This window comes from Mustela erminea, chromosome 5 (genome assembly GCF_009829155.1).
Source record: "Mustela erminea isolate mMusErm1 chromosome 5, mMusErm1.Pri, whole genome shotgun sequence".
Taxonomy (NCBI): domain Eukaryota; kingdom Metazoa; phylum Chordata; class Mammalia; order Carnivora; family Mustelidae; genus Mustela; species Mustela erminea.
Window position 1 is genome coordinate 31,267,172 of NC_045618.1, and position 14,071 is coordinate 31,281,242.

A 14,071-nucleotide genomic window follows, 5' to 3' on the forward strand; every position below is an offset into this window, starting at 1 on the left:
GTGATCTCTATCTGTCAAATAAATAAACAAAATCTTTAAAAAAAAGAGAGAGAAAAGAAAAAGAAAATCAGTGTCAATCTAGAATTAAAAGCTATGATCAATTATACAAGAATAAAGAAAAATAAAGATATAAATTTAAAAACTTTCTTCAGACATACCAAGACTAAAGTTTACTGTATATAAATCTCTGCTAAAAGAGTTTGCAAAAAAGTATAAAGACCAAGCCTAAAGTGAGAGAGTGGGCTGTAGGAAGTCATGGAGAGAAAAAACAAACAAAACAAAACAAAACAAAACAAAAAACCAGGGGCGCCTGGGTGGCTCAGGCCATGATCTCAGGGTCCTGGGATCGAGCCCCTCGGGCTCTCTGCTCAGCAGGGAGCCTGCTTCCCCCTCTGTCTCTGCCTGCCTCTCTACCTACTTGTGATCTCTCTCTCTGTCAAATAAAATAAATAAAATCTTTAAAACAAACAAACAAACAAAAAAACCCAGATACACCTGTTGAGAAGTCTAAAGACTTGCCATTAGTATTAGGGGAAAAAACTAATTTGGGGGAGGGGTTAGAACAAACTGGAACTAAAATACTGGCCACAACAGACTGGAAGATGGGAGTGGAGCAGAAGTTAAAACTAGAATCTCTACAGTCCTACTATTGTTTGAAAGTCAAGAATGCAAGGTAAAAATCTAATTGTAACCAAGAAAAGAACAGAAACAGAAATGTAACTTCTAAACCAGCAGAGGAGACAAAGGCTGAATTAAAAAACAAAACAAAACAAAAAAACCTCAATCAAATGAACAAAAGACAGGAGAGGACAAAACAAGAAGCAAAGAGAACCCTCAGTCAAACTGAAAATCCAGAGCCAGAAGGCAGAAATAGATCCACATGTACCACCAATCCTAATTAACTACACGGATTAAATTAATTTAATAAAAAGGCAGAGATTGTAAGTCTTTTATTTGTGATTTTAAGATATAAAGAGTGGAATGTGTAAGAAAAAAAAAATACTAACACTCATCAAAAGAAAGCCAATCCTACCTTGGAATACTTTAATTCAGCTCTCTTTGAAACTGATTACACAAACAAAACTTTGTAAGGATAAGGAAGATTTGATTAATACAGCTAATAATACGCTTGATCCAACAGACAGATACACAAACCCCACATCTATCAAAAGGAAAATTTAATTCTTTCCAAGCACACATGGAGAATTTATAGAAACTCATCATATATAAAGCCAACACAAAGGACATCTTAACGAATTCCAGGAAATTATTATCATACCAGCTCTCTAACCACAATGGTTAGAGGTTAATTATAAAGCTATAAATGAATATATTTTAAAAACCCACATATCTGGCAACTAAGAAACATTCTGAATAATCCATGGATTAAAGAAGCAATGACAACTAAAATAATGAAATGTTTAGTACTAACCAATGAAAAGTTACATACCAATATTTGTGGTGTCCAGCAAAAGTGTGACCTTGAGAGAAAGCTACAGCTTCTAATGCATTTATTAAGTAACAAGAATTTCAGAAGATATATTAAACATACAACTAAATATACAAGTAAAGTTTGGAAAATCTAAACAGGATCAGTAGATAATGACACCGATCTCCAGGTTGTGATATTATAGTTTTATAAAATGTTACCACTGGAGGCACCTGGGTGGTTCAGTCAGTTAAGTGTCTGACACTTTGGCCCAGGTCATGGTCTCAAGGTTCTGGGATGAAGCCCTGAGTCAGGCTCCCTCCCCACTCAGCAGGGGAGTCTGTTTCTCCCTCTCCTTCTGCCCCTCCCCCTGCTCATGCGCTCTCTTTGTCAAATAAATAAAATCTAAAAAAAACCAAAATAAGAATAAATAAAAGTTACCATTGGGGAAAACTGGGCAAAGTGTATGGGGACCTCTCTGAATTATTCTCTTTATAACAGCAAGTGAATCTATAATTATCTCAATGATAATTTCAATTTTTAAAAAAAAGGCCGGAATACCAAACATTACTACCACTACCACCAAATGCTGGCAAGGATGTGGAACACTAACTCATTGTTGGTGGGAATGCAAAATGGTACAGCCACTTTGGAAGACAGTTTAGCAGCTTCCTATAAAACTAATCATACTCTTAACATAATCCAGCAGTTGTGTTCCTTGGTATTCACCCAAATGAGCTGAAAAACCTGTACCCAGATTTTTATAGCAGGTTTATTCATATTCCCAAAGCAAGGAAAATGTCCTTCAGTAGGTGAACAGATAAAAAAACTGTGGTATAATAATGGAAAATTATTCAAAGCTAAAAAGAAATGAGCTACCAAGCCATGAAATGACATGGAAGAATCTTAAATGTATATTATTAAGTGAAAGAAGCCAATCTGAAAAGGCTATATACTACATGATTCTAACTATATGGTATTCTGAAGAAGGTAAAACTATGGAGACAATAAAAAGAAAAAAAAATGTCAGGGGTTGCCAGAGGTTAAAGGGGAAGGTAGGATGAAGAGGTGGAGCACAGAGGATTTTTAGGGCAGTGAGACTACTCTGTACGATCCTACAATGGTGGATATATGCCACTACACGTTTATCAAAACCCACAGAACATACAACACCAAGAGTGAACCCTAAGATAAACTATAGACTTTGGGTGATAATGATGTGTCAGTGCAGGTTCATCGATTGCAACAGATGGACCCCACTAGTGGGGGCTTTTTTTTTTTTTTTTAAGATTTTATTTATTCATTTGACAGAGAGAAATCACAAGTAGACGGAGAGGCAGACAGAGAGAGAGAGAGGGAAGCAGGCTCCCTGCTGAGCAGAGAGCCCGATGCGGGACTTGATCCCAGGACCCTGAGACCATGACCTGAGCCGAAGGCAGCGGCTTAACCCACTGAGCCACCCAGGCGTCCCAAGTGGGGGCTTTTGATAGTGGGGGAGGCCGCGCATAGGTTGGGGCAGGGGTGGTGTGGGAAATCGATCAGTTTTGCTGTGAATCTAAGACTGCTTTAAAAAATGAAATGATGCCATTTGCGTTAAATGACAGAAACAAAAACAGGGGAAAGTAAAAGACAGTGGAAGACACAAATACCACCTGCCATCACTCTGCTGGGCACCAGAATACATGATAAGCGAGGCAGAAGGGTCCCTGTTCTCTTAGAGTTTACGATCTAGTACAGGAATCAGATACCAAACCAAACAATCACACAAATATAAAAGGATAATGTTCATTGACAGGATATAACCTCATCTGCACTAAAGGTGAAGGCAGTGGCACTGAGGGAGTGATGTTTGTGATGTTTCCGGGGAGAACCGAAGGCGGGACAGAGTTAGCCTAGAGTGGTGTTCTAGGCAGGACCAACATGTGAAAGGGCCAGGGTGGCTGGCGTAGTACAGGAGTACAGTGATAGGTGAGGACGTTTGCAAAAATAAGGCTGACAAACAGGAAGGGATCAGATTTTGCAGATTTTGACTTTTACAATCAGAGCAACTGACATCATACTTGGATGGCATTAAAGGAGTGACATATCTGATTTGTGTTTTAGAAGATCATTCTAGCTACTGTGTAGAGAGAATGGATTAGAACGGGGGAGGGAAGACACAGACACTTGTTGATAGCGCCAGCAGGAAGTAGGTAGCTTGGTTTAGGTAGATGACAGTGGAGGAGAGATGGGGCAGAATTCTAGACACTTAAATGGGGGAAAAGGGGGTGCCTGGGTGGCTCAGTGGGTTAAAGCCTCTGCCTTCGGCTCAGGTCATGTTCCCAGGGTCCTGGGATGGAGCCCCACATCAGGCTCTCTGCTCAGGCTCTCTCTCTCTTCCTCCTCTCTCTCTCTGCCTGCCTCTCTGCCTACTTGTGATCTCTGTCTGTTAAATAAATAAGTAAAATCTTTTAAAAAAAATTTAAAAAAAAAATGGGGGAAATGATAAGACCTGGTGATGACTGGACACCACCAGATGGAGTGATAGAGTAGGAGGTATGAGAGACAGTTAACTCTAAGGCTTCTGGTATGAACCACTAAATGGACAGAAATGTCCTTTACAGAGATGGAGAAATAAAGGAGGAAGTAATTGTAAGGGAGTTCAGGTTTGTATGTGTTAAACTTGAGATGCCAGTAAAATATCTGAGTGGGCTCGAACAATGCATACCGGAGCGAAAGCCTTGTGGATAGTATTTAAAACCGTGAGACTGAACAGAATTGCCCGGGGAGGGAGATAAAGAGAAGACAGTTGGAGACTAAACCCTGGGGAACTTGGGGTTCTAGTGGTCAGACAGAAGAGACAGAGAAAGGAAAATAAGGCAACGGAGGGGGTACAGAAAGCAAAGGAAGAGAATGTTTCAAGGAGAGGGGTCTACTGTATTCAATACCCCTGAGAAATCAAGTGAGGTGAGGGTAGGCGGGGCTCGGCCACATGGTGGTCACTGGGAGGCCTCACCAAGAGGAAGGTCAGGAACATGCAAGAGTCAGAGTCTAGACTGAAGTGAGCTGAGGAGCGAGCTGGAGGTGACAAAGTGGAGATAGAGAGTGCAGACAGTGCCTCTGAGAGGCTCCACTGGGGGAACAACGGGAACTAACCCGGAAGGAGATGTGTCCACCAGGGAAAGTTTCTTAAAAAATGACTCCTAATTCCCTTGTAACAAATGACCCAAACAGATTTATGGATTAAAGGAGTCTTTTTTGTTGTTGTTGTTGTTTTTAAATGTGGGAGACAGGGCATCTTGGTGGCTCAGGTCATGATCCTGGGGTCCCGGGATGGAGTCCCACACCGGGCTCTCTGATCAGCAGGGAGTCTGCTTCTCCCTCTGATCCTCCCCCACCTTTCATGCTCTCTGTCTCTCAGTCTCTCTCTCAAATAAATAAAACCTTTAAAAAAAACATTAAAAATGTGGGAGACAGCAGAACACGTATGAAGGTGGAAAAAGCTTCAGAAGCCAGTGGGTCCGAAGAATAAGGGAAATAGGCCTTTCTCTGATGAAGCGAGTCCCTGAAAATTAGGAGGGGGATGGGATCTCAGATGTGTGTGGTGGGATCATGTTTGGTAAGAAGGGTAAGGACCTCAGTTAAGTCTAGACCATGTATTTATAGGAATCCAATGTAAATTCGGGGCGCCTGGTGGCTCAGTTGGTTAAGCATCTGCCTTTAGCTCAGGTTGTGACCTTGGGGTCCTGGCATCCAGCCCCACATCGGGCTCCAGTGGGGAGGAGCTCTGCTCCTCTGCCTGCTCATGTCCTCTCTCTCTCTCAAATAAATAATAAAATCTTAAAAAAAAAAAAAAAAGAATTCATTGTAAATAAAGCTTAGTTCTACCTAAAGAAGAAACAAGCACACAGCCCTATTTTAACGTGGAAAGAAGCAGCTTTTAAAGTGTTGACTTAAAAAAAAAGGCAGTGGTTTCAGCTCACATAATCCTGAAATGTTTCAGAGAATTCTGGAAATAAGAGAGTTTGGTCACAGCTCTGCGAAACTTGAAAAGGAACTGTTTCAGAGCAGTGTCTAGGATTTATGGAGCATCTTACCTACAAAAGTAGTAAAGACTGAAGAATTACCACTTCAAAAAGTATTTCAGCACTAACGCCAATCTGACCCAGCCTTTGTATGATGGTATAAATTTACAAAGATGTTTCATACTTGTACTCTTCCTCCACCTTGGTAACAACTTTACAGTTGCTCCCTGAGCACAGTGGGAGACTATGATTTCCATCCTCTGGGATACATGCAAGTACAGGTTCAGAGTGCCAGGTCAGGACACCTGTCCTGAGTACTATAGCGAGCAGACAGTGGAGCTAGGATCTAAATCCACATCTTCTGGCTCCAAAACCAATGTTGATTTAATAATTAAATCTGTTACTAATTAACACATTTGCTGAGGATTTATGCCTTAACTTTTTGGGGTTAAAGTCTAAAAGGGCAACCAAGCTATGTCACAAATCACCACAGACATCTTAGACATCATGGAATGCTATGCTGGAAGCACCATTGGTTGAGCCAAATGAGAGAGCATAAGTTCTAGGTCCCAATCCTCTCCTAAGTGACAGACTGGTCACCTAGGTGACTATGGGGAAAGACATGAACTCAAGATATTGAGTTCACAGATATTGAAAGCAGATGTGACGAAAACTCAAGGTTGCCAAACTCTTCAGTGACCAAGACTGAAATACAAAGGAACAGAGTCTAGGGCAGTGTCTGATGAAAGGATGGCATATGTTCTTTTTCTAATTACACAATGTACAGCTGGCTTTCTCAACACAGCACTACTGACATTTTGGATCAGGTAATTCTTTTGTTGTGGGGGCCTGTCCTGTGTGGGACAGGATGTTTACCAGTAGATCCTCTACTCACTACACGCCAGTAGCGTATCTCCCCCACCACAGCCTCAACAAGCAAACATGTCTCCTGACACTGCCAAACAACAGCTGGGAGCAGGGTGGGTAGCTGGGAGGGTGGGGAGATCAACCTCAACTCAGAACCCCTGATTCGATTCCACCATAGAAGCTAAGGACATGCAAGACAGACCTACAAAGAAACCGAGGAAAGTTTATGACTTTATTTTTATTCAGGCAATAGTTCACACAATCTTTACAAAAAGCAACAAATGTTCCAAAGACATGGAATATGAACCAAGAAAAGTTGGACTAGCCCCAAGAAACAGCACCTTACTACTTAGAGAAACTCTTGCTAATAGATTCCAGAGGCCAAGCAGTCAGCCATCCTTCCTCCTTCCCACACTCAGTGACCGAGGAGACGCCCAAGTATGCAAAAAATCAAACATACACACTTTGGCTCTCCCATGCCTATCAAGCTATTGCTCATCTTTCTATTCTCTGGGAGGGAGTCTACACCCTTCTAGAAAGCTGGCTCCACTAAAAGGCTCAAGACAGACAAAGCCTGTATTGCCTGAACTATCCTCTTCCCAGGAGGACAGAAAACCACCCCTAACAGGCCAGCAACAACCCCCGACTTGGTTGTATGCTGACAGGGCTCTACTGATCTCCCTCGAGAGAAAGGACACTCAGTTCTTTGTCTGTTGCCTTGTTTTACAATTATTTACTCTGCCCATCGAAATCTGATGGGCTTTAGAATGCCTGGCTCGATGGCATTATCCATCTTCCCATCACTCTGGTGTCAGAGAACACTATACTCTGTCTTAACGATCCGGGCCTTAAGAAGCAATTATTTTCTAAGAGTTTCTTTAAAGAGAATCCATAAAATTACTTTGACTTCACATGTTCTAAGAAAGGGATTACAAAACAAAAGGTAATCTGTAGAGTCCTTAAGCTTTTTAAATTTTGCTTTTTGGTTGGCAGATGCCTGCTGACCTGCACCCCCACCCTGCCCAAGTCTTACAAAATATTGAGAATTCCTATTAGTTGACCAAGCTATGTTAGCTATGCTGTAGACAAAATTAATGTTTTACTTTGATATATGAATGTCTGAAACAAAAACTTATTTTAAAATATCTGCAGCATAGGCTGCCTAGGTGGCTCAGTGGGTTAAGCATCTGCCTTTGGCTCAGGTTGTGATCCTGGGGTCTTAGGATCAAGCCCTGCACTGGGCTCCCTGCTCAGAGGGGAGTTTGCTTCTCCCTCTCCCCCCAGCTCATGCTCCTTCTCTCTCTCTCAAATAAACAAATACATATCTTTAAAAAAAAGGAAAAAAGAAAGTATCTGCAACATAGCTAGGGCTGGGCAGCTGGGCTTCATCTGACTCAGGATAGAGTGAAATTACTGCAACCCAAGACCCAATGAGACCCAATGCCCCTTGAGGTTTCCACACGGCCGCTACTTAGACTGTGAGTTCCTTAGTCCATGGGGCTCAGGCCTGGCCCAAAGAAGCTTCTGTAAAAGTCTGTTATATAAAAAAACAAAATGGACACGGCAACACACTGACAGTGAGATCATTTTGTATTACCTGCAGAAGATCGTTCTAACTGTTGCTGGAGCAAGGAATACTCCATTTCTGCTCTCTACAAGTTAACTGCGTAAGAAACAAAAGACTGTCAACAATACAAAAGCTAGTTTCATGGTCTGTAATGGTTTCTACAGGCTCTCTCCAGGGATATTTTTTCAGCCCCACTTCATAAACACAACTTTAAAAAAAGGTTTTTTTTAAATCCCTAAGCATATTGTTTGCTCTTTTTTTTTTTTTTTTTTTTTTGAAGATTTTACTCATTCACTGAGAGTGTGAGAGAGCAGAGAACACAGGAGAGCACCAGCAGGGGGAAGGGAGAAGAAGGGGAAAGGCAGACTGATATGGGGCTGGATCCCCGGACCCTGGGATCATGACCTGAGTCCAAGGCAGATGCTTAACCGACTGAGCCACCTAGGAGCCCTTTATTTACTGCTTTAAAGATGGGATTAGACAAAGGAGGTGGGCACAGGCCAAAGCGATTTTGTAAAACTAAATTCAAAAGGAAAAGGAGGGGCGCATCAGAGATTTCAAAGTCACCATACCCAATGACCCCCTAACCCAGTTCTCGATCTCCAAATCCAAGGCAAAGGGGAATTTAGGGTGTGAGATTCGGTCTCGGCTCTGCTGGTGTTTATAAAACATTCTGGCAGGTGTTCTGCCAGGCAGTCTATAATTAGTGAGTACACCTCAGAAACTTAAAATGAACTCAAAGGGTTTCAGAAACCAGCAGCCAGCGCCTGAGCACTGAGCTGTGTAGTCATGGGGCCGACTCGCCCAGAACCCAGCGCTGGGTGCCTGCCACTGTGCACTCGAGTTTGTGTGCACACGCCACTTCTGAAGAGTCTCTTTTTTCAAAGCTCTAATGGCTTGACCTCAACACCTGCTGCACTTCCTGAAGACAGACAGGCTCTGGAGCTCCACTTGTTCCTCGCACGCGGCTGCACTTTCTAGGAACGACCGCACACACGCAGAGGCTGGCCAGCTGCCAAGGCGGGGGCAGCCCAGCCGCCTCGGGCCTGAACTTTCCCAGTGCTGTCAGGGCGGGATCCCACTATGAGCTGACTCAGCGGCCGGCATGGAACTCCGCCAGCCACAAGGCAGCGCGGGGGCTGCAGGCAACTCACAGATGTTTTGCTAAACTAAAGCAATCAGCCAGGAGGCGGGTCTGGGCTGGCGGCCAGGCTGCTGCTGTCGTGGAAGCTGGGACTCTCCGATCCAAGTCCCAGCCCAGCCACTACCGCGGGGCGAGCCGAGGGAAAACCCCAGGGCACCTCAGCATCTTCTGCCTGCTTCTGAGCCCAGCCCGTCCCATCTGTGGGGCTGCAGCAGAGGATGGTGCTCTGCGCAGAGAGGAGCACAGGGAGCACGAAGACCGACCACACATTAGCTCAGTCAGACGACTCACCATCCCTGGGAGAGGCACACTTCATCATTTTCACTTCAGGGATGAAAGACCCATGCTCAGAGAGACTGACAGCCCTCCGGAAAGATCACAAGGGTAATAACTGGAAGAGATGGGAACTGAACCCCACTTTGCAAGCTCTGGAATCCACTGCAAACACCGCTGCGCTAAAACTCTGATCAACTACACAGGGCTCCTTTCTACAAAGACACTGATTTTTCAGGCTCCAAAGGACCTTTCTTAGATGACTTCTCAGTCGCCCTGTGAAAACCCACAGCTCTTCACAACGGATTTCCAAAGAGCACCACTGGGCCACTGAAGAGCCTGTATTTATAGGAAGTATCCAGGTACTACCAGCTTTGTCATGAGCTCCCTGTCTCAGCATCAATGAGTCACTTAACCTGGAACAACCCATCAGCAGCACTCCCGGCTCTCTGGGTGAGGAAAAACTGCACAGCAGGTCAGAAAGGGAAAAAGCAATTAGAAACCAAAGGCCTGGTTAAGAACACAGATTCCTTAGGCTCCACCCCAATATAATTCTTTAAGACCTTAGAATCTGTATTTTTTAAAGCTCTCGGGAGGACTGTGATGCTCACCTATGTTTGAAAACCAATTAAGCTGGCCTTGGTTAAGCTGGGAATTTTGAGGTCTACCCCTTCCTCTTTCTTCCTTTCTTCTTTTTTTTTCTTTTAAAGATTTTATTTATTCATTTGACACAGAGAGATCACAAGTAGCCAGAGAGGCAAGCAGAGGGAGAGGGGGAAGCCGGCTCCCTGCAGAGCAGAGAGCCTGATGCAGGGCTCAATCCCAGGACCCTGGGATCATGACCTGAGCCGAAGGCAGAGGCTTTAACCCACTGAGCCACCCAGGCGCCCCTACCCCTTCCTCTTTCAAAGGGGATGATGTAAGGGTGAAGTGAAATGTCTGTAATGTTCTTTGTTGGAAAATATACACAACGCAAGCACTTCTTGTCAGCTATATGTAACTGCAAAACAACAAAACTGTCCTTAAAAAGCATGATCCTGGTTTAGCCTGGAGCTAAGGAATGGTCTTAGGCAAGATTGTTCTTTCACTAAAAGAACTGTAATTAGAGTCACACATTGCATTTTTAGATATCCCGCATAACACTGTTGCAACCTCATCCTTCCTTTAAAAAAAAAAAAAAAAAAAGACTGTACTGACATTCTTTCACATCCCATTTGAAACAATCTATATTAGGACTAGTAACCTGCACATTTCAGTGCTGTAATCAAGAAAACAAGTATGAGAAAAGAAATTTAAAGTCTATTCATGGCTAGGCTGTTGGGTCACAGAGGTGGGGTGAGAAGGCGCGGACTGGCAGAGATGCTGGCTCTGGCAGGACTCTTCTCGCCCAGCCTTTAGGAAGAACAAATGACCCCCTGCACCATGAAGACTGACCTGCTTGAGCTGCTCATCCAGATTCCAGCTCGGCTGCCCAGCTGTGGAGACCGAAGGTGGGGCCTTGGAAGCATCTTTGGTATGGTCTTCTTTAGCTTGCTGGCCACGCAGTGGGAGTGCTGGTGCTGGAAGCAGACCAGATCCAGGCACTGCTCTGGGGTCCTGGCGAGCCACTTTCTGCACATGGAAATACTTGGACGCGGCCTGGGCCTCTTTCTCAGCCACCTCTGCAACTTCATCATCCCCATCCTCATCTTCCAGACCTCCCTCCTCCTCCTCAGGCTCGGAGTTCACGTTGCTCTGTTCAAAAACTCGGGCCACAGCAGTGGCCGGTGGCCCTCTGGCCAGGGGGCCCAGGGTAGGGCTGCCAGATGGCCTCCCGGGGGGCACAGAAAGGAGAGTCTGCTGTGCGACGAGCTTCTGGGCATACAAGAATGGGGCTTCTCTCATCTGCTGTCCCTGTTTCTCTCTGGCATCCATCTGCAGAGGCGCCAGGTGTGGGGCCTGCTGTGGCGGTGGCTGCCGCGGCTGCTTCTGTCGTGCCAGGGGCTCCATCGCTGCCTCAAGCTTCAGCCGCCGACTGGCATGGCTCTGAAGCTAGGGACAGCCCGGCCGGCACACTGGGTCTAAACCTTAAGTGATTAACAGAAACCACAAAGAAGAAAAAACAAGGGGGGAAAAACAATAGTAAAACAGGTATTAAAAGACTTTCTTTTAAAGGGTTGGGGTTCTGAACACTAAATATATGCTTCTAAAGCCCGGGTTCTAGGAGGAGGAAGGGTGGGGGGGCAGGGAGGGGGAGTGGTAGGCAACAGTGTGAAGAACAGGATTTAAGAGAGGAAATGCGGGATGAGTCTCAACAATGGTGGACAGCTGTGGGTTTAAAAAGAAGTACATCCTGATGGCATCTAGCCTGTGAACCTCTGTGTCCTGATCTTGACATTATCAAACGCTGGCCTCTTTATTACTGAAAAGGCAACCAGGTTTGCACTGCACAAAGGTTGTAAATATGAAAAATCACAATAATGAAGGAAAGAAGAGCCTGCCTACAAAAGAGAGAATGAGGCTTATGTTCCCAGGCCCATCAGAGAAAGAAAGTACCGTCCTAGCTAGACACAGAGCTATCAGGCAGACAGAATGAGTTCGCTCTTACAAAAGCAGAACACAGCAAACTGCTCTTAGGTTTAAACTTTTCAGATTTTCCCAGATCGAATTGCCAGCCTGCTTTTCAAGTAGGCTGAGCCCCGCTAACTGTACATTACGGCCTCAAAAAGAATCCAATTTCAACAACATGAAAGAAACATGCAAGGAGGCAAGAGTTTCAAATTGCAGTGGTCACTCAAAAAACAAACGGGGGGGGGGGATTCCTCTGGAGATTTTAAAGTTAATTAAACTGAAACAGATATCAATATTGTCTAAACAACAAGCTAATACCTCTTTTTCATAAACAGCCAAGTAAATCTCTTCACAGCCCTTTCCTTCTGATTCACTTCTACTATGATATTCTAGGACAAACGCTAACAGAAAAGGCTTTCAGGCCAAAAGTATTCTGGGGGCAGGTTTATCAGCATTCTTATACCAATCAGTCTCCAAACACAGCCCCCTTTCACACCCTCTTCCCACTCTAGCTCCTCCTTTCCCTTCCTCCTCTCCAGGGCTCCAGCCCCAACAAACCTTACTTGAGTTATGTTTCCTCAGCAAGTCTCCATAACTGAATGGATTACTATGCATGGGCAAATTTTAGGTGAACAGGACTTGCAACATGGCGTGCCATGTTGTCATCACATGAAAGAAGCTCCACTGCACAGGTCGAGACTTGATATTTGCATTGTTTCACTGTTTTAGAACTGAGTATAAAGATTAAAAATACTACATGTCTTCAGCATCTTCAAAAATTCATGGGGAAGGAATCACATCCCCAGCAATAAAAACCGCTTGCATTTACTAATCTTTTAATGGGTAGGGAGAAAAGGTGCAATTTTTAATGCTAGGCAAAAAGTAAAGATAAAAATTCTCATTGTCTGTTCATCTGAGAAGAACTGCTTTTGCCTTTTGGAATCTGAAAGATTCAAATTCCAATTTGCCTCTTACTGCCTTTACTTCCTCTCTTGGCACTTGAGAAAGTGTGAGTTATGCCTGTCGCACTGCTTTCATTCTGCTTTAGCCCTTTTTATAGTGTAACATGAAAAGATTTACACCCACATTAAATCCAGCTGGCAAAAGTATTCATTTAGGATAGAAACAATTAGCGTAAAAAAAATTAAACAAAAGAATAAAGCAAATAATTCAGCGGTCGTTTTAATTTTCCTTATAATCATTACAAGCAATCAATCACAAGAGGAATCATTTTTCAACTGAGTCCTGCCAGTCTTTGAACAACTGCTTCTTGTCCAGTGGCACCATCTTCTCAGTGTGCTGTCCCCGGCAGAGGGGGAGGCGTCTCACTGCCTCTTTAGTAAGATTGAGATGACTCAGTTCCACAACTCAATACACACACCCTCCCCCAAAAGAGCCCATCTACGCCGTCCCTAAGCCGAAAGATCCAAACAACAATGCCACTTGCCTACGGTTCGAAAACTTGTGTCTCAGAAATCTAAACCACTTCATCCCTTCACGCGGCCCCCTCCCCCATTTCCCCTAAAGTTCTCGGACCACCCTGCCCGGCGCAACGGGCTCCTTGAAGCTTTGAGCCCGGCCTCCCCTTCCATCCCGCTACCTTCGCTCCGGGATCCCTCTGGCCCCGGTCCCCTTGAAGCCCCATACCTCCTTCCCGGTTACGCCAGCCGCCCCCCCGCCGCCTTCTTTAGACCCCCCCCCCCCAGTCCAGCCCTATCACTTTTACCTCTATCAAGCCCTCCCAGCCAATCCGCTGGCTCTTCTTCGATCGCCCCAACCCCACCTACCCTCGCCCTCTCAGTTCCCGGGGGCCCTCACTCTTCCCATCTCTTTATCTCAAGTCACCCTAAGGGTTGCAGGGCGCTTCGGCTCTCCTCCCAGAGCTCTCACTTTTCCTCCGCGGGCCCCGTGCTCTGCCAGCCCGCGCCTTCGCGTCTCCCCCCCCACACACCTGCCTCCCCTCCCCTCCGGCCTCTCCACCTGCTACAGCCCCCGCTCCCGCGCGACGGGGGAGCCGGGCCCCACGGGGCTTACCTGTGCGGGGTACTCCGGATCCGCCGGTGTGGGTGGCGGCGACTACTCAGGCCCCGGCGCAGCAGCTGCGTCTCGGACTCCTCCGCAGCCGGGGGCCACAGCCGGGGCGGGGCCCGCACCGGAAGCGGCGCCGCGGGGCCGGAGCCGTGAGCCCGGGGCGGGGTGGGGGCGGGGCCACATTGGACAGGGGGCGGGGCCTAAGG

General features: G+C 45.5%; 1 protein-coding gene across 6 annotated transcripts in view; it reads right to left on the minus strand.

Moving 5' to 3' along the window:
• The window catches only part of ARID3B (AT-rich interaction domain 3B), a 71,062-nt gene extending 57,103 nt beyond the window's left edge, over positions 1–13,959 (minus strand). For 5 of the 6 annotated variants that reach the window (XM_032342450.1, XM_032342449.1, XM_032342448.1 and 2 more), the window contains exons 1-2: positions 13,869–13,959; positions 10,719–11,350 (exon numbers count right to left, since the gene is read on the minus strand). In XM_032342450.1, coding sequence (XP_032198341.1) covers positions 10,719–11,273 — 555 coding nt within the window. In that variant the 5' untranslated portion in view covers positions 11,274–11,350; positions 13,869–13,959. Of the gene's footprint in view, positions 1–10,718; positions 11,351–12,152; positions 12,224–13,868 lie in introns of all 6 variants that reach the window. The other variant, XM_032342446.1, reaches the window with a different exon arrangement.
• Positions 13,960–14,071: the final 112 nt, after the last annotated feature.